This window comes from Danio rerio, chromosome 7 (assembly GCF_052040795.2).
Source record: "Danio rerio strain M-AB ecotype USA chromosome 7, GRCz13ab, whole genome shotgun sequence".
Lineage (NCBI taxonomy): Eukaryota > Metazoa > Chordata > Actinopteri > Cypriniformes > Danionidae > Danio > Danio rerio.
Window position 1 is genome coordinate 19,311,960 of NC_141027.1, and position 27,401 is coordinate 19,339,360.

The 27,401-nt window shown below is 34.3% G+C and overlaps 1 protein-coding gene across 9 annotated transcripts in view; it reads right to left on the reverse strand.

The window, feature by feature from the left end:
• The window catches only part of dock11 (dedicator of cytokinesis 11), a 152,554-nt gene that overhangs the window by 67,421 nt on the left and 57,732 nt on the right, over positions 1-27,401 (reverse strand). For 6 of the 9 annotated variants that reach the window (XR_015494992.1, XR_015494991.1, XM_087260093.1 and 3 more), the window contains 11 exon segments: positions 26,235-26,356; positions 26,025-26,108; positions 25,831-25,920; positions 25,050-25,171; positions 24,056-24,125; positions 22,837-22,962; positions 22,035-22,106; positions 21,251-21,397; positions 17,144-17,227; positions 10,090-10,201; positions 4,118-4,299 (listed from right to left, as the gene is read on the reverse strand). Coding sequence is in view for 6 of the 9 variants with exons in the window: in XM_087260093.1 (XP_087116219.1) it covers positions 4,118-4,299; positions 10,090-10,201; positions 17,144-17,227; positions 21,251-21,397; positions 22,035-22,106; positions 22,837-22,962; positions 24,056-24,125; positions 25,050-25,171; positions 25,831-25,920; positions 26,025-26,108; positions 26,235-26,356 (1,211 nt within the window). In the remaining 3 variants the exon portion in view is untranslated. 9 annotated transcript variants of the gene reach the window in all.

Here is a 27,401-nt window from a genome sequence, read left to right on the forward strand (position 1 = left end):
AATGCGATTGCAGAGTGAGCTTGGGAGCTTTGTATCTGTGGCAATGATCTGGACGCACCGAGTCTGGCATTTGCATAACAGACAGATGTCTGACAGTTAGTTGCTGTGGCATCAATGAAATGGACATAACTCAAGGATTTCTTTGCATTGTTGCTGGCCACCTTTGTTGGTAAGAGATAAAATGCAAATGTCACAAATTTCAATAACACCAACATGCTTTATAAACTCCAGATATCCTGCGTGTGGTGTACAGATTAGCTTAAACAAATTTGTGGTGCTTGGTTTTCAGTGGGGTCATATTGTGTGCTTTTTTTACAAGATGTACTGCAATATAACTCTCAGGTGTCCCAAGAATGTGGCTGTGCGGTCCTACTCAAAATATCACATGGATCATTTACTATACAACGCTGCACCACGATGGGTAGAAGCAAATGCGTGCTGTTTTTGTGTGTCTCTATAGATGCAAATGAGCTGTTGTTTCCCTCCCCTTCAGCACAATAGGGCGAAGCCTTTACAGCTTCATGCACCGGTTACTCTGCCAAAAACAAACAACACATCTGCATATGTTTAAAAGCTTTGTCAGTTTTAATGCCTGATATGAAGATTTTGGAGCACACAGACGCCAGCAGTGTTGGGTAAGTTACTTAAAAAAGTAATAGATTACAAATTACTGATCTACTACTGGAAAATTGTACTCCGATTACATTACTAATTACTTCATGTAAAAAGTAATCAGATTACTTATTACTTAACTTTAAAGTTAATTTTAAAACATATAAAACATACAAAATACACTGCAGTTCTTTCAGTAATTTAATCACAGCAGCTTGACATATTCAAATTACTTAAAGAGTTCGCCCAAAACTTAAAATTCTCTCATTATTCACTTTTTCCATTCCCGTTTGTCTTTTTCTTACACACAAAAAAACTGGATACAATCATTGACATCCACAGTATGAAAAGCACTACAGTGTTTGGGTGTTCTGTGTTTGTAATAGTCTACCTAAATGTGTATATTCCAAAATATAAAGCTGATCGGTCAGTTCTTGTCACGTGACTTGTGGTTTTCAACTGGGCACGCCTGGAAAATGTGCACGCAATATGTGCTCCTAATGCCCACACATGCAAAAGATATGACATGTGAAGGCCCCATAAGCATTTACGCTTCTCTTCACATTCAGAAGGTACAGTCACTCTGGATCCTGCCCAAAAATTCAGTTTAGCCTTAAGTTTGGGCTGAGTTGGGCCACTGTGTTTTTGGGTGCTGGTGTCCTTTTTGGTGACAAGTACTGTCGTAGAATGCGTTTTGTTCTAGTGCTGAACAAGTTGTTGGTCGAGTTTAAAGCAGTAGAAAGTTCTTTAGACTGCATTTTATAACAATATTTTTGTTTTAATGATCAAAAAAATGAAAGTAATGTTTGTATTTGCACTTGAAGAAGCAACCTAGGGCTATGTGTCTACGCGTAGGCCATGTCGTAGCATACGTGTGCGCTTGACACAGAAGTATATATCAGCCTTAAGTGTTAAACCAAGTCCTCTTTCACATCATTGTCAAAGACATGCAAGATTTGGTATAAAAGCTCAAATAAAGTTTACAATTTTAAAGATGTCTGTAAATGTGAAGAGCTGAAATTTTTTTAAAAAATAAAAATATAAATAATTTTATTTATAAATAAATAAAAAATAAAAATCGCATGCATATCAATATATTAGATCCGTGAATAAGCATCTCTTGGACAACAACAAAATACTAACACAACTCAACCAAGTGGGAATTATTTTGATTAGGGTTAAATATTCCCTATAAAGATTATGCTTTAGAACTAGAAGCGTGATGATACACTTACTCCACAAGACAAGACACGAGATTGGGTTTACGAGAACGAGACAAGAATTTTACACAGTTTTTTAAGAAATCCCCAATGATAAAATATATAAATGGAAATCTGAATGGGTCTTTTATTCAACTTGAAAAAAATCTTGTCATGATTAATCTCTGGAATTTTATAACACGAAGATCTCGTCACACCTCTACTTAGAAGGTAATTAAACATTTGAGAAGTGATGTGTTGTCAGTAACTTTATCAATGTGCCTCATTGGTGGATTGCTTCAAACCTCTTGTTTTTGATACCTGTGTTCCAAAGTTAATCAAACAAAAGACAATAAAATCAGTCACTGCTCTTGACTGAATAGCTGTAGTAACTTTAATAAAGTTTCATCTTTATTTATTGCATACAGTAAAGTTCCTATACAGTTTGCAGTGTTACGATTGGTTCAGTTTCGATACCTGAAAAGCACTGATTATTTTACCTGTATCACTGCTGTATAGTTTTAATTTGTGTTAAAACTATACAGCAGTCAAACTTTTTAATAGAGCACTATAAAAACACAGAAGTGAGATAAAGTGCTGAACAGAAATATGCGTAAATAAATGCAAAAAATAAGCAAAATAGTCTATAAAATACATAAAATACGAGACAAAAATAGCTAACCTACCTAAAAAGGCATTTGAATTAAAATAACTGGTTATTAAGATCGATTATCAAATGCCAATGAAAAAATAAAAACATTTTAAGAGCTGATTTAAAAGAGAACATGGTAGAGGCCTGTCTAATGGGCAGTGGCAAATTATTCCAAAGTCTAGGACCGGACCTACCACAGCGAAAGCACAAGCTTATCTATGCTTACGCTTTTCTTTTGGCACAATCAGAAAAAGCTGATCAGCTGACCTTAGAGAATGAGTGGGCTTATAGGGGTTTATCAGCCCAGAGATTTAAGATGGGACAGGACCAGATATTAGAGATTAAAAAACAAATATAAGAATCTTAAACTGTATTCTAAAATGAACAGGCAACCCATTATGCTAAGCAAACACGGGGGAAATGTGGTCATATTGGTGAGTACAGGTTACAGGCATGCTGCAGCAGCATTTTGCACCATTTGCAAATATGCAATAGCTGACCCGCTACTCCCCACATACTGTACAGCGCATTACAGTAATCTAACTGAGTGGTCACAAAAGCATGACGACTCTCTCAAACTGTTGTTTTGGTGTATATTGCTTTATTTTTACAGGTTGTCTTAATTGAAAAAAGCTAGATTTAACTACCGCTCTAATCTGATAGTCAAATTTAAAATGCCTGTCTCATATCATAGAGGCAGAGTGCAACATTTAATAATCTGAAGGCCATACCCGCAAGGAGGAAAAACGATTTAAACCGCCCCATTGACTTTGTATTGTGGGAAGCTGCCTCTCTGTCATTTCTGACAAATAACAACAAATAAAACAGTGTCTAATGAACCCAGAATTATGTTTTTATAAGCTGTCAATCCCCTTAAAAATGAGCATTTAAGCACACAAATGCAGAGTGCAGCATGTAATATTACAGAACTACAGTTACACCTGCTGGAATGAAATGTATTATCCAACAGAATATATTCATTTCTTTTAACCAGGTTTATTTCACCACCCTATGTGAACCTAAGAGATCTGACCAGTAACCAACTGTTCACCTCACACAGGCATACCAAGTGTCAGTCACAATATCCACATTTGTGACTTTAAAGGCTGGCTTTCACAGTTCGTTACTTATAAAAAATGAGTTCTGGGTTTATTAAACTTGTTTACTCTACACCATGTCGCACAGAAGCTTCTTTTGTCTCAAGTTATAAGTCTGAAATGACAGAGAGTCTCCCTCCCACAATAGAAAGTCAATGAAGCGAGTTGAATTGTTTTTCAGCATAACATCTTAAATATGTGTTTAGTATGCATCAGTACCATTTACAACGTGCGTTTGAAAGCTAAAAATGCTGCCATACCGCTGTTTTTTTGTCTGAAGGAGCAGTTCATTCTTTCACTACCAGCATTTTTTTAAAAAGTTGCCAGCCACTGACAGCATTTTTTACGAGTTTCATCTAAATTTGACAGTCCTCAGAATTTTTTTGCTAATATATGACCATATTATATATCAAAATAATGAACCAACCCTCTGCTTTCAAACAAAAAAAGCATAGGTTTGCTGTTGATATTGGTAGGGACCAATGAAACAGTGACCCTAAGATTGTAATACCAACCAAATCATGAGCATCACAAGTTTTTAATATGCCATACCTTACCTTAAAGGCATTGTACCGGTCATCCATGGCGTGTTTGATCATGAGATTTTTAAGCACAGCCACAGCCAGCTGTCTAATCTCTGGGCAGGCCTGAAGTCCATCAGCCACCTCGCGCAGAAGCAAACCCACCAGAAAATGATTCTTGCAGTAATCTTCAGTCAAGCTGTACTCCAGACTCTGATCTAAAACATGTTTTTTCAGGTCAGAGATTGCTTTTTACTCACTATATTTGATTTCACATTCATTATGATGCACTTTTTAATCTGTATGGCCTTTCAGTAGAAAGAAACAAGCAACATTTTTTTCCATGCATCCTGAAGACGCAATAGTATTAAAGATGCATATATGCAAATGATGCTTAACATACAGTAGAAACAGTCCTTGAGATATTTGTGATAGTGAAAAGCATTCGAATGAAAACAGCATGTCTAGGATTTGATGGCTGACTAAACTGAAATGTTGTGAAAGCAGACTTCACTGCATTCCAGACATCTGACAGCGGCAGAAACAGAAAGCAAAGAGTGATAGAAAAGCCTTGTGTTTGATGCCTCAGCAATGCTTTTGCTGGGCAAACAGGTTGGGCGATTCTGAATAACTGTTTTGAGGATTATTCTTGAAGACAAGTTTCTCGCACAGGAATTAAAATTAATCCAGTTTTTTTTTACTCACTTTCATGTGCTTTCCTTGAAATACAAGGGCCAGAATTTTGGAAGAAAAAAAAATAAATATCCATGCGCTGAAGAGTGAATCAGTGAACACAGTTCTTTTGAGTCTTTTTCAAATGGACTTGATTACTCAGAGACCAGTTACTGATTTAGTTTTGGTGGTTTTCTGGCCATTCAAATGTTTAGGGTCATTAACTTTTGTTTTTTTTTGTGTAAATGAAAAATACTTTTATTCAAGACGCAAACCAAAAAACAGACATTAAAGAGTTTCATAAATGCTAAAACATGGATTAAGGAGCTGCATTTATGTGATCAAAAATATAGAAAAACTAAAAATATTGTGCAATACATGCAGTTAAAGTCAGAATTATTTGCCCCCCTGTTTACTTTGTGCCTAATTTTTGTTTAACGGAGAGAAGATTTTATCAACAAATTTCTAAACATAATAGTTTTAATAACTCATCTCTAATAACTGATTTATTTTATCTTTGCCATGATGACAGTAAATAATATTTGGCTAGATATTTTTTAAGACACTTCTATACAGATTAAAGTGACATTTAAAGGCTTAACTAGGTTAATCAGGTTAACTAGGCAGGTTAAGGTAATTAGGCAAGTTATTGTATAACGATGGTCTGTTCTGTAGACTATCAAAAAATATATAGCTTAAAGGGGCTAAAAATATTGACCTTAAAATTGTGTTAATTATATTATAATTATTATATTGGTTATTCATAATTATATTATTAAATAAATACATTTTAAATAAATAAATATTAATTATTAAATCTTATTTATATTTATTTATTCACAAATCTTTTTTTACGTACATGTATGGATGAATATATTGGATATAAATTGTATATATTGGAATCTTTGCACTTTACAGCAGCACAAGCATTTAAAAGACACAAAAATGCATTCATATACACAGAACAGCAAGTAAAATAATATATATACACACTTAAAAATAGATGCGTACATATACAGTGCTCAACTTATGAGTACACCCCTCACAAATCTCTTACAAATCTCTCATTTAAATTAAGATTTTCTATAGAATGCTTAACAATATTTTATTTGTGCATTTACATTAGTCAGTACTGAAGCAAAATCAGAAGCTAATATAACAAAATATCTTACTTAAATATTTTATTTGTGCATATACATTAGTTTAGTCAGTACTGAAGCAAAATCGAGAGCTGATGTAACAAAATAACTTACAACTATGGTTCAAAACTCTAAATGTATATGTTACATGTATATAACATTTAAAAAAATATCAAACAACAAGAGAACGAAAAATATATACAATTTTGTTGAAATGTTGTAATTTGTAATATTTTTTGCAATATTTTGCATGAGTTTAAATGCATTATATTTCCATTTCTAAAGATGTTCTGTGACTAAAATATTATTTTAATAAATATATCTGTTTAATAAATCTGTTTTTTTCAAATACACCAACATATAATACCCATATTCACGGCGAAATTGATAAAAATTATTAATTTTCAAAATGGGGTTTGTGTATATGAGTACATTTGTGTGTTTTTACATGCTTGTGCTGTTATTATAACACAATGTAATTCTTATTATATAATATTCAAAAGCAGTACAAATATTTTTAAACAGCAATATTTCAGATTTTGGATCACATAAATGCAGCCTAAAATATCTTTTCAGAAAACTGACCACAAACGTTTAAATGTCAGTACTTTATCTACAGAAAATCACAGTCATTTTCTAAACAATAGAACTTGCTACTTAATTGAAAGCATGACACTAAAAGTAAGGTTACACTTCATTTTACAATGTTCTTGTAATATTGATTAACATTAATGTGAGGATTAGGGTCTGGTTAAACATTATTGAATTTAATTATGCATAATTTACCGTTACTACAATAATAAGTACATATAACATGCATCAAAGACACTGTATAAAGTAAAGTGCTACCAAAAGTGATTTGGCTTTGGAAAAACATGAAGGTGAGTAAATGAAAAAAAAAAGTACAAAACTTGAGTTTCCTGTCATCAAAACTGTAAACAGAGCAGCCAAAACCCCACTATTTCCTACAATCCCAATATGAATCAGATTTTGAAAAGTGCACACAAGAGGTTTCCGCACTCCTTCTGCATGTACAATATACAATATAATATATAGCTTAGAAAGGACAGGACGTGAAGACGAATACAAGATACACTTCATTAAAACATTCTGATGTAAGAGCGACAAACAAACTAGGTCAGTAAGAAACATTTCCCTTTACATTCCTAGAACATGAACGCATCCAAACAATCTTGTTTCACATTACAAAGTCATTGAAAATCATCAGAGCAAAGCAAATATGAGACGCTCGGTGACAGAAAAAGCAAAACCCCAACCCCAGGTGAACCCAAATGATGTTAGATGGGGATTTATGAGTGATGCGGGAGCACAGCAAAAGCAATTAGTGGGGTTATCAGGATGATTATCTGGCAACGGGAAGCGGTAGGAACCTACCTACGACACCGAAACACTCCGCCGCATACGAAATAAAATCTGAAATAATGAATAAAGGAAGCAATCATGCAGGATCGCCATCATCAGTGGTGGGGGTGTGAAGCTGTGAGGATGTTTAACTGTGTTTGAATGAAATACTACTTTACTAATGAACAATATACACGTCATACGCTACCTGACAAAAAGTCTTGTCACCTATGCAAGTTTTAGGAACAGCAAATAATAACTTGACTTGTGGTTGATCATTTGGGATCAAAAGTGGCTTATATGAAAGGCAAAGGCTTCTAGATTACACTTATTTTACCAAAATAAAATATGATCATTTTGATTTTTAATTATTTAATTAGGTCAGTAAGGTGTGACCATCATTTTTCCTTAACCAAACTTGCCTGATTTCTATGAGAATCTTGAGTCCATGCATGTTCCAATAGGTCTTCTAAAGTATTTGTGATGATTGGGATGCAGTTCAACAGATGATTCATCTGAAAAATCTACCTTCTGCCACTTTTCTAAACAATCAACCAAAAGTCGAGTTATTATTTGTTCCTCTTACAACTGGGATCGACCACAAGACTTTAGTCAGGTAGTGTATATTCACTTCATACTTTCTTGTATTTCTTTTATTTTTTTCTAAAAGTGGCTGGCTGCATGCATTATACAACCGGGCTATACAGTATGTATTTAGTCAATAGTCTTAGATTTATTTTACTGTATTTTATCAAACTATTGTAAAAGTGTAATTTTAATATTGACATGATGCCAGTAAAATGCACAACTTGTGGAAACAAAATGAATATCACTAAGATCAGATGCTTTTTAACTGGTTTTATTTGGTTCCTAACATTTAAATTGAACCAGTTTCAATTAACAGACCAATTTGATTACTCGACAGAGTTAAATTAATACGACATGCTCTTTTATTTGCCAATTTTTTAAATGTGTAAATGTATACATTAAATGTATGTATAAATACAATAAAAATCATTATAAATATATATATATTTTTAAATATCTACATACAGTTGAAACCAGAAGTTTACTGTCCATACACTGTATAACAATAACAATTAAAAAAAAGTCAGATGTTAATGTGACTAAACTTTTTCTCTTTTAGGTAAGGTACTATTATCAAAAAAAGCTCAAATGCTCAGATGATGGTGTCAAGGTTTTGGAAGTTTCTGATTGGCTAATTGACAACATTTGAGTTAATTGAAGGCACAACTGTAGTATAGTATTTAAGGAAAACCTCAAACACACTGCTTCCTTGTGTGACAACATGAAAAAATCAACAAGAAAGAATCAACAAAAAAGCCAGATTACAACTCGCTAAATTACACTGGGAACAATAATAATTTTTGGAGACATGTCCTGTGGTCTGATGAAACTAAGATTGAACTGTTTGGCCATAATGACCAGTGTTACATTTGGAGGACAAAGGGGAAACCTTACAAGCCTAGAAACACCTTCCCAACTGTGAAGTATGGGGGCAGCAGCATCATGTTGTGGGGCTGTTTTGCTGCAGGAGGGACTGATCCACTTCACAGCATAGATGGCATCATTAAGAAAGAACATTATGTAGAAATACTAAAGCAACAAATAGGTCTTCCAAATAGACCATGACTCTAAGCATGCTCCTAAATTAGTTAAAAACTGCTTTATGGTCAATAAAGTAAATGTTTTGGAGTGGCCATCACAAAGCCCTGACCTCAATCCTATAAAAAAAGTTGTGGGCAGAGTTGAAAAAGCTTGTGCGAGCAAGACAGCCTACAAATCTGACTCAGTTACACCAGTTCTGTCAGGAGGAATGGGCAAAAATTCCTTCAAACTATAGTGAGAAGCTTGAGAAAGGATAACCAAAACATTTGACCAAAGTTATACAGTTTAAAAGCAAAGCTAAAAAAAAAAACAAGGAAACATATGTAAACTTTTGACAGTCTAGAAATTAATTAAAAATTATCAAGAAAAAAATATCATTATTCAGGCGATAAGCAAATGTAAATCATTTAGGTAATCCTAACTGATCTAAAATAGTAAACGTTTAGTATGATTTACTATCAGACTTTTTTTTTTAAATGGTTATGTTCCTTTTATAAGAGTGTATGTAAACTGCTGGTTTCAACTGTATATATACATATACACACAAATGTATTTTTTTAAAGATACAAAATATATAAATATAAATATATATACATATTTATATACACAGTGATTCAAAAAGAATACCACAACTTCCGGTTTGATGTAACTCAAGTGTCTGAAGGGGGTCATATTAAACACCTATGAACTTGCTTTCTACTGAAACAAAATTTTGGTTAATTACCCAAGGTTCCATCATGTTTCTTTGATGAAATACAGACTTTCAAAGTTGTGGTATTTTTTTTATCACCCTGTATGCTGGATATGCTTACTTTATATACATACTTTATACTACACATGAGTATTTGGTAGAGCATTAATCATGTGGTCTTTTTTCTGAACTGGGTTTAAGAAACAGTGATGATGGGAAATATGGGAGTGATCCATGCTGATGAAATGCAGGCTGTCAGACATTAATAAGTGTAGTAATAAGTGCAGTAAATTAAATAGTTAAATACAGTGCATTAGGGGGAAAAAACATTGGTAAGACTATCGCGCCTCATTTAGTGTCACTTTCACATCTCTGTATAGTCGGTTTCATGTTACATGGATTGAGAAATGGCAGAAAATCTAACAGTGGTTAGACTGGGATGGAGAGGGCATGATGGGGGCAAAAGAAAGCACTGGCAAAGGTGGTAGGCGCAGTAAGAGTGTATGCAGACATACCCTGGACCCGCTGCAGTTTGGTCCGGCCGAACGCCATGGGCAGATTCAGAGGAATGTAGTGCTCATGGTTGCAGACCGTCATGAGGAAGTCGAACTTCATCTCCGTAAGCACCTAAAAGCCATCATAACATTGAGCGGTTGGAGAAGTTGGTTAAGAGAGCTAGATAGGCTTCAGAGCAACAGATAAGACTCATTTATCACAGAGACGTATCTGCACAAGTTCTGACAAGCCAAACATCTTTATTTCAAAGTCAACACGAGTTTTTACTACGGGACAGTTAAATACAAATTAGACAGGCTCGTATTTAAATCCTGGCTGATATGATCATACCACAATTTCTTTGGTACCGCATTATTATTACTATTACAGTATATATTTTAATTTTAAAAAGTGAAAGTGACTTTAATTTATTTAATTAATGATATTTTTAATCATGAAAATCTTAGCAATAAGTTAAATCATGCTACATTATGTTAGCATTCATGTTAGAATCATAATATTAAAGTGTTAGTATGTGTTTCGTGTAAACAGCATGATAAATCATGGCGACAACATGGTAGTTGAATGTACTAGTAACCAGCTACATCATGCAAGAACATGCTAACAACATGCTAAAATATCTTCGCAATGTGTAAAGATAAATAGAAGCATCCGCATACTGAAACATGCTACAAACATGCCAATTCAATTAGTCAACGCCAATTTCATGCTACTCAAGTGCTAATTCATGCAAACAACAAGGAGTGAATTGGGCTAGCGATGTGGTAAATCATGCAAGCATTTTTAGCAAGTATTAGTTAGTCACTATGCTAAAAGTGAATTTTATAGCTGTGTTTAGTACAGTATGAAAAATAATGATAAAAAGTATTAAATGATTAGCAAATATATAAACATTCATTTTACATGACTTAAAACTGGTCTCAAACAATCACCGACAGGCATTTCAGTAAGTTCACATGGCTCACACACTATTTCTCACGCTGAGAAGTAAGAGATAACTTAATAAATGAGGTTCAGGGCAAACCACCTGTATAATATACTCTTTCCTCTCTATACACCAGACACTTTATTACACACACTTCTTTGTCTGTTTGTAAAGCTAAGAATTGTTCAATATTTAGTTCTATATACTCGTAGATATTTACATTAGATGTCGCCCACGCTATTGTTGTCTATTGGAAGGAATGAGTCACTAGAGCCACCATTTTAATACAGGGTAGCGCTCTTTTGAAATTAATTTGTGAACAAGGTGCAGTGGAGGACTGTGGCCATCCAGAGCCAGAGATATATACACATATATACATTTTGGGAGTTTTCCCGGTGGTCAGTGTGTAAATATTTTTTTTTAAATTAGGAAAATTACAATTTTACATCACTTTTCTACATCGATGGACGAGTGATTGCATGGGCATTGCTGACAAAGAGCATGTGTTTGTGTGCATGGAAATGTAAGATCCTCCCACACTGTTAAATTTGATCTAACCCATGTCCTAAAACACACTTGCTCTTCTACTTTTTCTTCTCATTCTAACGGAGGGAGCGATTTGTTTGTGAATGAATCCCCATTGCTCTAAATAAATATCCAGTCTACTGGCTACAGGAAATGTGTCATATTTGGTCTTATTTTTTTATAGCTGTAGCTTTTATTTCGATATCAAATATGATCTGCGTTTTTACTTCTTAATAATAAAAATAATAATTCCTTACATTTATATAGCGCTTTTCTGAGCACTCAAAGCGCTTTACACAATGGGGAGGAATCTCCTCATCCACCACCAGTGTGCAGCATCCACCTGGATGACGCGACGGCACCCATTTTGCACCAGACCGCACACCACACACCAGCTGATTGCTGGAGAGGAGACAGAGTGATGATATGCCAATCATGATATGGGGAGGGTTAGGAGGCCATGATGGACAGAGGCCAGAGGGCAGATTTGGCCAGGATGCCGGGGTTAAACCCCTACTCTTTTTCGAAGGACACCCTAGGATTTTTAACAACCACAGAGAGTCGGGACCTTGGTTTAACGTCTCACCCGAAAGACGGTGCTCACTGAGCAGTATACGAGTCCCCGTCACTATACTAGGGACCCACACAGACCACAGGTTGAGCGCCCCCAGCTGGCCTCACTAACACCACTTCCGGCAGCAAACTAGCTTTCCCACGTGGTCTCCCATCCAGGTACTGACTGGGCGCAGCCCTGCTTAGCTTCAGTGGGTGACCATGTGAGAGTTGCAGAGAGCTAGCTTCCCACACTTCATCATTGAGATTCATATTATACTGTGTATGAGACAAATAAAAGTTGAATTTAAATTTGGAGTGATGTTCTCTTAAGATATACACCGTTAAAAACTGGTGATCATCACAACGGGCAAATCCCAGAGTAAAATGAGAAAATATGATACACCGGTGTTTTGGAATACGGACTGTTACACTGTTTTCATATTATTTGTTTTTGTTTTATTTATACTTGTCTCTTTTATTCCTGTTTATGTAAAGCACTTTGAGTTGCCACTGTGTATGAATTGTGCTACATAAATAAACTTGCCTTGAAAATTATTTTTTCACTGGATTTACAAAAAAAAGGTAAGTGGTTGCAAAAAATGTATATGTGCTGAATTTAAACAAATAAATTAAGGTGAATATTATGAAATTTAATTTGTTTGTTTAAATTCAGCCCAAATAAATTGTTTGCAATCACTTACCTTACATTTTTTTTTTAGTAAATACACCGAATAATTTTTTTCAGTGTAGTCTGTTAATTTGAATTTGTTGTTACCAGGCAAATTATGTGATCCCGCTGTAAGCATGTTTGTTTGCTACTAGGGAATGTGAATGTGCGTGCGATTCAATGAATGCAGTAACGCCTTCCTTTTTATTTTACGACTCTTGGATGAAATCACTTTCCTTGATCAAAAATAGAAAATGCTTTCTTTTTCCTCTTCCTCTCTCCCTCACACACACACACGCATACGCGCACGCACACACATACACACACACACACACACACACACTCTCCATAAACATAATTATTTTTAATCAATCTTATGTCAATTCAGACCCCCATGTACACATTTAGGTGCATATTCACGTGATTGAATGCGCATTAACAGTAGGTTTAAGTACCTTCAGGGTATACAGTAAAAACACAAAAACACAAGTCTTGACATACATGTTCGGCAAGTTCTGCAATCCTACTATACAGTATGTGTACAGTTTATACATCCAACATTGTTGTTAAGCTGTTTAGACGTGTATTAGGTCACCTTTATTTTTATTTTTGATACCTGCATTTTTTTTTAAATATTAAACAAATTTTAGATTTTTTTGATACCCAAAGGTTGAACTAGGTAATGCACTGCTGGTTCAAAACACACTGAAGCACAGGTTGCCAAATTGATGGCACCAACAGCAGTGTGTCTGACTTTTGAGCCTAAAGGCTGACTTAAGTCATGTTCTAACTACAAGCATTGGCATGTGATAGAAGTAATGTTTTCCATACATGTTTTTGTCCTAACCAACACCTGAAATTCATATATTAGAAACGGCTACTATTTCTCACAGCTGTACAACAGAAAAGTGACAATGATCACCTCAGGTACACCTCGTGCTTTATTCAGTGTTAAATGCTAATAATGTGAGTTTGTATGCCATTTCACATGACATTTATTGCCATACTGCTGAAAGCAGCAGCAGACCGTTCACCTCAGACCTTGAAATTGAACTTTAGAACTGTGACTCAGTGGAAGCCAACATATATCTGTGATTCAGCATCGTCATTTAATAATGTTAAAGAGGTTTACTATGTATTGATTAGATTGTAAATCTTAGCATTTCATTGGAGTGCAGTAAGTGCACTATTATGTGCTTCTGAATGGATGTATTTCAATGTATTTCAATTTCTGACCCCTTTCATCTGGTGCAAACAGACAAATTGCTTATCACTGCAAATCTTGTCATGTAGCATGTTGTTAGGACACAGGGTCATGTATTAGCTGCTCACCTAATGTTTACATTTGTAATTTTTATATTATTTGTTATATAAAAACCTCATGTGGAACTCTAAATCCGTGTCTCATTTCTGAGTTTGCTATGGTCAAATGGCATTGGGCGGGTTATAAAGAGGCCAAAACAAAGTCAGACGTTCTGGCACGGAAAGCACATTTTCAAAAACTGTGTTAAGCTGATTTAATGTTTTAATGGATTTACTCCCTTTTTAGGTGAAGTAACTAAAAGTAACTTTTTACAGTGCAACATGTAATCTCACTTCAAGCGGTTGATAAAACCTCAGAGCCCTGCCTGATGTGAGTTATTATAAATGTAAATACAGTGGATGTTTTTTTTTCTATCCGTCAAATAGCAAGAATGAATTTAGAATACTTCTTTAAGCTACACATTATGCTAAATTAAAAATTTATTTTAGAATTTATTGCATTTGAATTCCATTTATAGATTAATTCTTTCGTTTCAGGGTTTTAGTAGGACTAATCGAGGAACGAATTATTGATTTCATAATTACTTATTAAAGTATAACATTAATTATAACAAGGATATGCATTAATAAGACGTGATCGTGCAAGCGAATTTGTCATTTGAATTATGCTCAGACCTCCACAGTTTAAAATAAGCTAACAGTCAGTTAAACCTTAGCATAAGATAACACACACACAGCTTTATAACAGGCTATAAAATGCACAGTTAATCACTTAGGCCTATTAAAACATTTTTTTAAAAACTGTACTGAAAGAAAAAAGCACAAGAAAGAAAGTCGCTTTGAAATAGAAACTTATTTTATTAACGTGCTTTAATTTTAGGCAGTTATTTAAGATTTTTTTAGTAACAAAAAATAGAGTAAGCCTGCTAGAAAAATTTTAATGTCGCACAGATCTGACCTGTATTGGTTTACCGGCGAGCGTGAGCGTAATGTTACGGAGCGCTTGCATTGGGTGGTTCGCAAGACTATGGAGTAATGCTTAGCGGAGCGTCACACCTCTCTGCTTCTACTTTCATGCCTCTGGCTGTTACAGTGTATCAGTTCAGCATGTTCACTACGTTACACAACTGCCCCCTGCTGGTCATGTCTTTCTTGTACTGTACCATGTTGTGCTTTGTCATGCATTAGTAAGGTGCGACACCACTTTAGATCACTCGCGCATTCTTAGGCCCCGTTTACACTAGTGCGTTTTAGTTTTAAAACGGCGTTGTAGAATGAAAACGATCCGCGTCCACACTCGCGTTTTACCCAGCGTTTCTGAACAGCTCTCAGTCCACACCAAAACGCTGAAAACGCACATCACGTGACCACACACACACTCTCGAGCAAGCGCTCCAGCATTTCTACCCAGATGAGAGCTCTGCTTGTCGGACTGCTCATCAAGCATCTCCCGCTGCATCTAATCTCACTATATTTGCTAAACGTGATATTTTATTCATGTTGTTGTCTTTATCTAACGACATAGGCCAATTCCCTGACTTTGGTCATTGGAATCTATTAAGTTACTTGTTCACGGGTAACATGTTTTGGTTAAGCGCAAAGACAAGTTAATGATTAATCCAGGTACATTGACTGATCGCTTGCCTTTATTTCCCACAATGTATAAACTTATTGTATGTTATACTTTTATAATTATCGATTATTAAAACTGATATTCAGCAAAAGAGAGGGTGCGTTTCGTATTTTCACTGAAATTGAAAGGAGGCAGTTGTTATTGGCTCCGTTTTGTTATAAATATCCACACAGTGAAGATGACGCTCATATATGCAGCACGACGCCTCAACATTTCTGCTGTCTGTTAAGTTGCTAATATTAAAAAGAAAATAGGCAGTTCCTTATATCAAGTTTACATTTTATTGTTGAGAAAGTGAAACAACGTAGCCAAGGTGATGTGAATGAAGTTATAAAGTACACTGTTCCCTGTGAAGATTTACCCATGTCCTCGGTAAGTTTTCCATATCAAACTGAGAAGGGGGAGACTGCAGCCTTGATCAAACTTGCGAAGTCTTAACTTACAAGAAGAGGATGCGAGACTGAACTGTGTGTAGGCTACTTAATATTGAGGAAAAGCCCCAATCAGATAGGCGAACGTTTGAAGCCCCGCCTCCGTTTTCAGATGTCTCCGTCTTTCCCCATCCACACTGAGACGGAGCAGCAGCGTTTCAGAATGAAAACGGCCTTTCCAGCGTTTTCAAAAAGCTCCGTTTTCGGCGCTCGAGAACTCCGGCGTAGTGTGGACGGATGGCGTAACCGTAGCAAAACTTATGGGTTTTCAAACTAAAACGCATTAGTGTAAACGGGGCCTAAAGAGAATCTAAAAATATAAATGTTATATTGTGTGCATTACTGACATTTCTGTACACTAATAACCATATCTATTGCAGTATGCCCAAGGTTTCATTAAAAGGGCACCATGTTTAATATTCATAAAATATATAAAAGAATAAATGCATGAAATGAAATAAATGGACCACTTTTAATCTATGGAATTGGTATTTTTAGTGTTTAACGTTCACCCTTTTTCCTGAATCTTATCAGCTATGGTTTTGATATTACAATCTCATAATTTATGGCTTATCAATGCATGCAATGTGTATTCCAAGGACAGTCAGACTAGACAGAAGTAAAACAGAGTCATCCACGATTTTATGATGAGATGTTGTACAACAGCAGAACCACCCTCTCAGATATCAACAACACTGAAGATGTGCGCAGAGAAGATATTCCTCCAAAAAAATTAATCACACCCATCATTTAGCACTCACAGAGAAGTCAATCTATTTAGATCACAACAGGAAAAACCCTTCCTAGGCATGACAAAGTGGCCTTAAGCCCAAGCAAACAGTCCTTCTGAATGGAGAATATACAGTAGAGTTACTGTATTAATCTAATTTGACATAGTTTTAGTATGAGTTGTGTGGGCAAATGTAAAATGACTGTATTGTATTGGAGAATTGAATAGTCAAGTGTTAATTGGTCATAAAACTTGCTTGTACAGGTAGTATTTGTAGATTGTTGAGTGAATGGTCGTAGCATTGATGTAGTAAATTTGGCCTACCTTTGGATCTTTCAGGCTGAAGCCACACATGTAGTCATTTATCAAGCTGAAAGCAAATCCTCGATTCATAAACGTCAGGCAGCGCTGTTTATGGTAGAAAGTTTCAGTCAGGACAACATAATGCCATAGAATTGCATGAAAGTACATAGGTAAAATTAAAATAAAACAAATTCAAATGAAAATGTCAAATAATATAAAATACAAACATTAAAACAAAAATAACATTTTAAAATAAAATAAATTCAAATAAAAATGTCAAATAATCTAAAATACAAAAATTAGGACCAAAAAATAAAAAAAAATAATAAAAAAATAATGTCAAATAAAATTAAATACAAAAATTTAAAATAAAATAAAATAAAATAATAAAATAAATTCAAATAAATAAATTCAAAAAGAAATGTCAAAAAATATTAAATACAAAAGTTAAAACAAAAATAAATTTATAAAATAAAATTCAAATAAAATAAATTAAATAAAAAATTCAAATAATATAAAACACTGAAATTCAAACAAAAATAAAACGATAAAATAAAAAATAAAAAATGACAAAAAAAGAATTGTCAAAAATTAAAAAATATATATATTAAAATAATCAAATTGGTCTCAAATAAAACAAAACAAAATGCACTAATAATATGTCAACAAAATAACATAAAATGATTTACAAATATATTACAGTAAATGTACATAAAGAATGAAGCAAAAATGCACTATAAATAACTTTAAACTACTTTTAAACACTTTTACCTCACTTTTTAACTTTAAACATTAATATACTATCCATAATTAAAGATTCATAACTGCTACTGTAGCAACTGCAGGAAGCAGAAAACGATAAACACAAGTAACACCTTATTTTCAGATGCAACCCATTACATGAACATTTGCATAATTGCTATGTAATATCCCTGAACCAATCCCTTAAACCAACCCTAACCTTAAAATAAGTATTTACAATGTCCTTGATTTATGCTGTGATAAGGAAGCCTTAATAATAAAACATAACTTTAAATCCACTTACAAGCCTGAAACACACTTTAATAGATCAACTATTAGCTTCAGCAAAAGGTGAATTGTTAATATTAGTACTTTTTTACCATAAAAAAAAAATGTGAATCATCAACCTCAACCTCACACGTATCATTTGAGTGTAGTTATTAATGTGAATGGCATCTGAAAGATGATTAAATGTGAAAGTTCAACAGGAGTTAAAATACTTCACATATCAGTCTGACATTCATTAGCAAATTCTATTAAAAATAAAAACATGAGATAATGAAGGTAAACTATTTAAATATGTCTTGAATCCAAACCAGATTCCAGTGAAGCATTCAAGAGCAATAGACATTTTACATTTACATTGACATGGTAAACTATGAGCTTCCATTTCATTGTCAATGAGGCAGATGGAAAAAAACAAGGGCGGTGCCCAGCGTTCCACTAACTATTCTGCCCTTCTATCATGCGAGACTTCAAGTGGCACAAACCACACAAGATGCTTTCACGGCTAAGGCACTGATCAATCAGAGATCATGATAAGATTTTCAAATCAGTGAATCTGCAATCAGTCAATTTAACTTATGCAAAAACACGGGGGAAAAATCTGAATTTTCCAGAGCATACACAGAATAGGCATGACATTATGATAATTCCCAGACTATACAGTAGCAATGAGTGCGCCTGAGAACCAAATTGTTACACTTGTGGCATTTACAGGGTAGCATATACTCTCAGGGGGCAGGATTTCACTGTTAGAATGGAAAGAACTGCAGATTTATAAGAGTTTGATGAAAAGGCAAACTGTGTAGCTGGACCACCATCTCTGATCTACTGGGTTGTTCCTTGAATATATAAAAGGTGGTGCAGGGATGGCCAAATAATGAGATGCAAGTAGATAACAAGTAGACTATTTAGCATTGATCACAGCAACTGCAGGTCCACAGTGCAACAAATAACAAGCAGATACAACAGTGGTGACCAGGGCAATGTGTCACAACACACAGTTCATTACAGACTTCTGTGTAAAAGTCTAATCATTTTATTTCACAGTGCTCAGCATACAGTACACCCCTCACAGGTCTCTCTTTTAAGTTTATATTTTCTATAGGACGCTTTACAATAATATATTTGTGTATATAAATTAGATTAGTTAGTAGTTAATGCAAAACTGGAAATAAAAAAAGAAACTTTAGATCACAGTCCAAAAATTTGTAAACCCAAATGAACATGTTGGGGGAAACATTAAATCAAAAGAAACATACGAAATATTAAAGTTAGTTGAAATTCTGTAGTTTGCATCATTCATTCATTCATTTTCTTTTCGGTTTAGTCCTATAATCTGGGGTCGCCACATGTTTGAACCTCCAACTTATCCAGCATATGTTTTACACAGCAGATGCACTTCCAGCTGCAACCCTTCACTGGGAAACACCCACAGACACTCATTCACACACATACTGTACACTATAGACAATTTAGCCTACCCAATTCACCTATAGCGCATGTCTTTGGATTTGTGAGGGAAACTGGAACACCCGGAGGAAACCCATGCGAACACGGGGAGAACATGCAAACTCCACACAGAAACGCCAACTGACCCAGCTGAGGCTCGAACCAGTGACCTTCTTGCTGTGTGGCAACAGCACTATCCACTGTGTTAAGCAGGTTGATATTCCACAAAAGAAATTTACAAAAAGAGTTGTAATAAATAAACTTGAATACTCTAGAAATGAAAACTACTTTACCATTTTTCTTTTATTTGGACCTTGTTAAATATATGCGCAATATTAGATTCTTGCTGATATTTTCAAACTCTTTTTGGTAAAGCCGATGCCGATTTATTTTCAGTGTTAATTTATAGATTAATTTAAAGAGTGAGTTTTCAGATTTTTATTCTCTTTGCAAAGTTTTGTTCAAGGCAAATGTTTATCAGGATACTTTGAAAAAAGAGAATGTTCAAAAAACAGCATTTATTTGAAATATTACTATTGTGTACCATCATAAACGTATTGGTGCTTTTTTTTGTTCACCAGTGCCTAAAGTAATAATTTCTTATTAATTAATTATAAACTCAAATTAGAGCTGCACGACATTGAAAAAAAAATCCTTATATTGCAATGTTTTTTTTTTTCTGCGATAAATGTTTGCGATATGTATACAGTTTCACAAAATGTAAACATCATTTGACAAGCAAACAGTCTACAGTTTGACAAGATGGTTTGATTTGACGGTCTTATGACCAGAATAATAACAATGCAAAAACAAAAAATGTCTCATTTCTAGTCCAAGTATCTAAAAATCCTTTAGATCAAGTGAAAATGTGTTGTTTTGTATTCATCTTCAGAAGAAGTAAGTCAAAATTAGGAGTTTTTCCTTAAAACAAGCTGAATTATCTACCAATAGGGTAAAATAATCATATTTTCACTTTGAAATGTAGATATTTGGACTAGAAACAGGACAAAAATTACAAGTTATTGAGCATAAATCTTATAAATAATTTAATAAAATTAATCTTTGTTACACCCCCAAAACATACTTTTTTGTGCCCAAATTCTCTTGAAAGTCCTAGTCAAAGGCCTTAAAAACACATGCAAATGAAAAAAAAAATTTCACTCTGTTATGTTTAAACTTAGCAGTGACTCTACAAACCACATGTGTTCTGTGGCTCCTGATCAACTATCATTCAGACTCAACATTGCCGATAATGCGATATGACTATTGCAGATGCACATTGTGATTTCCATGATGAAACAACATATTGTGCACACCTAACTCAAATGATTGTTTTTAATGATTAAATGATTTCCTGAGGTGAAATAAGCCACTATCCATAGCAAATATTCATTTTTGGGGCCAATTATCCCATTAACACAGCAAAAGTGGTACTACTAGTAGGTTTATTATTTTTTTTAGCCCATTTTGTGTGGCATATCTACATATTTTATTACTATAAATATAAAATAACTACAAATGTAAACAGTTCATTAACCAAGAGTTTGAAGTGACATTTAGAATGACAACCTAAAAAGCACACCGTGTGAAAGTCCCTAACTGTAGCACTAGTGAATGTTAGGCTCTGTCTTAAAATTTAGTGTAAGGCCTGACCTTAATGAAGCAGGCCAGGCTGAAGTTGACACAGCGAGCCTCCTCTGGAATCTCCACATAGCGGATAGTGATGTGTGGCATTATGGACAACAGCAGACACTGCAGGGCCTGCTGGAAAGACTCTGGAAACCTCTGTGCTCGTGGCATCTGTAGGTCAAGCAGGTTCACTTCATTAGCCATCACATATCAATGGCATTAACACCACGTAGTTTCACTAGTGACAGTAAATTACTTTCAGCTCAATTATATGCAACTTACGGTTAAATTTCAGCTTTCAATATGACCGTCTATGCCAAAACACATAGACTAATTTTAGGCTTGTGATCATAATTGACTGAGGTGAGAGCATGTTTGAACATCAGATACACACCGACTTCTAAACAACATGATTAAGACATGGTTTCTGTTATGCAAATGAGACTGGTGGCATGTTTTAATATGTCTGAACATGTTTGAAAAGCGCTGAAGGAAAGCTGAAGCTGGTAAACAAACATCACACATGCAAAAGGCAACCCTGTGTCAACAGTAGAGTGACGCTACAGTGTTTGGTGTTTATAAGGGCGTGTTTTTCTTTTTTTTTTTTTACCTTTGATCATTCACTTTATGAAGAATGAGGAAGTCAAACCACATTCTATGCTCAAATGCCAAAAGATAAATAAATAAAAATAAAACTTGGCAGCTTAGGGATATTTACACCCAGCTGCTTTGTGTTTAATTATTTAATCTTTTTACTGATGATAATGATGATGAGGAAAAGCAAGTGGAAGGTAAAAATAAGACTTACTTTCATTCTGTTGCCATCCATGAGGTATTGAGCCATTGACCTGGCCATGGTCTCAAAGAAGAACCAGGAATACTGTATAGCAGGAAAAATTCATTAACACAGTGGCAATAAGGAATGTTGTAATGCAAATTTTATATATACAGTGACAAAAACAAAAATCATTACACATTAGCAAAAAGTTAAAATTTTTTTTACAATGATTATTAATCCTAAATCAAACCAGCGACCTTCTTGCGGTGAGGTGACATTGCTACCCACTGCGCCACTGTGTGGCTCATAGAATTTTATAACATCCCAAATTAATCATTATACTAACGTTTACCATATATAATCATGGAAATTTTGTAAATGTGTGCTACTCCAAACAACATATAAATATACACTGCCACTACCACAACTAAAGCAAAACAATACAGTAATTCAACCACACTATAATATAATCTCTGAAACCAGGCACAGTCAAATGAGTAGTCAGTAACCATAATGTGTAAAAGCAACATCCCTAAAATTCAGTACTAAAAGCAGCCCTGAGCAAAAAAATATTGAGGAAGCTCCTTGAACATGCTAAGACCACGTGAGAGAAAGTGGGTATAATGAATGAAATATACAGAGTACTAAAGCATAATAAAGTAAACTGGTTCTTGTGTATGTATGATGATGATGATCGTTCCTTGGAAACCACCCCCCATTTCCAAATAATTTACTCCGACATTAATCCTCTTCAGTGACTCAAGAGAGCAGAAAATAGCCTAACAGCGCCATCTGCTGTGTATAGATAGAGAGTAATGCATGATTTGGTCACCTTGAGAAGTTTGTTGCAGGTGTTGATATCAGCGGTTTGTTTGAGGATGACAGTCACAGCCGTAGCCAAAACTTCATGTGTTGTCACAGAGTTTTCGGAAGTTGCGTTGTTGATACGAAACACATACTGCAAAGGAAACGTTGCTTTTGTTTGTAAAAAATTCATTAAAGGTTTTTAAAACACTTGTAACAAAATCTAGCAATGCTGTATAAATAACATAATGCAGTGTCCATCTAAAGTTGTGAACTTATATGAAACATTTGAAAAGCTTTTAGGATGCTGCTTAAAAATATCGGTCTACAAGTTAGTTCAGTAACACAATCACATGCTCTGTTGAGGCTAAATTTCATGGGTTTTTGTAGTTGTTGAGCATCAAATATTAATGTGATAAATGTGACTCCAGTTCCATGCATTAGTTCTTATTAAAAAAACAAACATCTGCCTTAAACTTTGCACATAACATAACACACAACTATGCTCAGTATACATTTTGCAAATGAATATTTTATCCATTTCTCAGTGAATATAGGCAATATATTTTGGTATATTTGAACTAAACAAGTTTATTAAACACAGATAGTCACTAAATATTTTCAGAAATAAAGAAATAATACATTTAAAATCCAACAAACTACAAAATCTCAACTAAATTGTATATATTTCATTTTTTTATGATTTCTTATTTTTTCAATATTTTTATCCAATGTTTTTTCCCATATTCTTCAAAGTGCTTTTCCAAAGTTTAACAAATAAATTTGGGTGTACTAACTTTTGGACTGTTATCGTAAGATATTTAGTTAGATATGCTCCAGATTTGCCTTCAGTACTGACTAGTCTTATGTATAAGTACAAATACAATATTGTATAGCTTCCTATAGAAAAAATGTATTTAAAATATAGACTTGTTAGGGATGTACTCATATATGCTGAGCACTGTATATAATGAAGAACAAAACCTAGAGCAAATGACACAGTAATTTAACGTTTTAACAAAAAAAAGTATAGTGCAATAACATAGTGACACCGCAATCTGCTGTTCATGCACTTGTTGCAATAAACAAATAAAAATAACTACAAAATAATTATTGTAATTTTTGACATTGATATTTTTCATGTTTTTTTTTTATCTAAACTCTACAAACCTGACTTTTTTAATTGTGGTCGAGTGCAATCTGTGTAAAAAAAAACATAGAAACATGAGGTTTAATAAGAGTCGTACCTTCAAAAAAGAGCGCAGGTAATGCTCCAGACCCTCTTCATGACACTGAGACACAATGTGAATGATTACACTGTGAGAAAAAACAAGACATCAGTAATGTCAACGGGAGGAAACATTTCGATCATTTACATCATTTTACAAAAACACAACAAATAAAGAATGATATAAAAAAGGATTAATGTCTAAAACCTTAAAAGGTGATGTATGTAAGAACTATTTTAAAGTAGGATATCTTATAATACTGTAAAAAATGTCAGAATAATCTTAAGAAGATGTATCTTTATATGCAAGAGTGCAGTAAGTGTATTGAGTCATTTGCAAATGTGGAGAATGTGCTTTATTTGTATTTCTCCACTAGGTGGAACTAGTGCTTACAAGGCAGAACCTGCATTCGTTACATCACTTTTTAACAAATTAATAGACCAGTTTTTTTTTTGCATCAGTGTTGCCATCTTAGCGCCTTTTCAGACCCCCTTAGCAACAAATTTTCAAAAAAGCAACTAGCAACAAATCTAGTGACTTTTTTTTGGTGTTTTTTATAGACTCTTATGTGTTACTGTACCGTACTGTTAATTTAATTGTTTATTCTTTTCTAGTTCATAATCACAGATATTTTAGAGACAGTTTTGGAACTTGTCTGAGCTTATTATGTCTGAGAAATTACTGCAAATTCACTACACATGATGTACTGTATCATGATGTACTGTATTCAAACATATAGCATATACATATAGCAATAAATGTAGTTAAGTGGATATGCATACATAAAGTGTAGTTCAAATATAAACACCCCTTTATTAACCATAAGCTGTTAAACAAACAAAAACAGTTGGACGTGATGATGTCAGTATTATGCAAATTGCCATATGACGTAATCTAGTAACATTTAGAAACTTTTCGGGAAGAGCTTAGCATCTTTTTATTAAGAAAATAATTGGCAACACTGGTTTGCATGCAGAATTGTCACATTTAATGAATTAGGTAGTAATATCACCGTGTGGAGTTGACGGCAACATCTTGACCCTCTTTGCTTGCCATACTAAGGACTTCAAAGAGTTGAACGAGAACCGTAGGAAGAAACTTGATGACAACCTGAGTCTCAACCGCATGCAGGCACTTGGAGACAAAGGAAGAAAATACAAAACATTTTGAAACGCACTGACTACCATTGGGGTGAGCATTACTTTTCTAAAATTAAATCAATACTTTTGTTCAGGGAAGATACACTTTAATATCAAAGCTCATATAAATTATAACATTTAATAATAATAATAAAATTCTAGTTTTTCTGCTTTCTATTAATCAAGCTTTGTGTAAAAACGTGTACCAAATCTATAAAACAACTCTTTTCAACGATTATGATAATAAATGCTTCTTTTAAGCACATAATTAGCATATTAAAATAAGTTGACCTAAATAAAGGAATGGCTGCTTAAATTCAGCCTTGCATCACAGCAATAAATGACATTTTTAAGACATATTCAAATAGCAAAAGATTCAATTAGAAGGTATGTTAAATGCATCGGTCAAAAATATTAACAAAATTCTTATATTACATTTTTTTTAACCAGCAATATATATTTATTCCCAATATGTGCTAAATATAAAGAGGTTCAACATATTTTTACAAAATAAAATGGTTTGAAATGTGCGAATATTATGTGCACTTTAACACACACACACACGCGTGTGCCTGTTAAGGTGCATATTGTGCGTGAAGTAAATTAAGTGATGATATCTGCATCATCCCTGATTGACAGATGTGTAATTCTGACCTTTAGATATTTGATGAGTTCAGCAGGATTGCCCTGTGATGTTGATCTCATCAGCTGACAGTGCTGGAAGAAATTGTGAAGGTGCAAATCCTGGAGGAGGTGAGAGATTTAATGCTTTATTTTACATTATACAGGATTCTTTTCTGTTCAGTAGAATGACAAGTCAGCTAAACAGTTATTAGATTGAGTGATACCTGAGTGTAAATTGTTGATGCTACATACGCCCGCACTTTAAATAAAGGTTTGGCGTTATCCACCCATTTGATGTATGGAAAAACCTGAAAAAACAAACACAAATTGACTATATCAAATCAATCAGACAAACTAGTGAAATGATCAATAAGCTAAGCAACCAGCACTTGTTTTAAAAATTAGCGATAGTGTTGCTGAAAGGAAGGTGTAACCTTTTTTATGTCTTGGCTTTTGTCACACAAGTAACCAGCGAGCAGATTGGCAGAAACAGGGAGCTGCAGATCCGAGGACTTTATTCTGCCATCCTTTAATAATGGAGTCCAGGAGTAACCCACTGTGGGGAAAAAAGTTTAAAGGAGATTATTATGTTTAGGACTTTCTTTGGGTTTTGATTTATTTGCGCTTGAAATAAATAAATAAAATAGATTCTGCAAAGTTAAATAGCACAAAGACGCAATTTATGAACTGCCCTAATTGCCTTGACTGTATTACTGAGTTTTCAGTTTTTAGTAATCATTGTAATAATTTCTAAACAATTACATAATTCCAGACCAGCATTGTTTTCACAGCGTGTTGTCTTCACATTCAAGAGATTAGATTTCACAGAGCTAATTTAATGATACATATGACATTTCTTTCCTAACTGTGCATTTACAGAAATAATTTACATTATATGAACTTGTATGTTTTTACTTAAAGAGATAGTTAGACACAAACATTTTATTCTACCATCATCTACTCACTCTCTACTTGTTTCAAACAAAGTTTCTTTTTTCAGTTGAACACAAAATAATTATTTAGAAACCATTGACTTCTATAGTATTTTTTTCTACTATGGAAGTTAAAGGGCACCTATAGTGAAAAATCTCCTTTTCAAGCTGTTTGGACAGACATGTGTGTGTATATAGTGTATAGACCTTCATAATGGGGTGATATAAACACACACAGTCCTTTTTTTTATTCAATTTAACAACATAAACGGTGGACCAACTTTTGTAGGAGAGCGGTCCCCCCGCCTACCAATATTGATTGACAGCCTCGCGTCACGATCATATCCTCAATTTTTTTGTTTCACGTCTGCCATTTTCAGCGTGCGAGTTAAAGCAATATCACTAAAGGAACACCCTTGCTCTATTTTTAGACGAAAGGCTCATTGGGTTCAACACAAGATAAATATTCTCCATGTTATCGCTCTAATCGGAATTATTGCTTGTACCTTTTGTGTGTCGCAGCGCCATGCATTTAGGAGTTCTGGGCGTGGGTTTCTGTCGTGGTGCATGTGGCGGAGCTTCGGGTCGGCGGCTCGGCGACGTTGTGTTTGTTCTAGTAAAAGCCTGTGTTTTAGTTCTGGAATGCGTGGCGCGACGATTCGGGACACT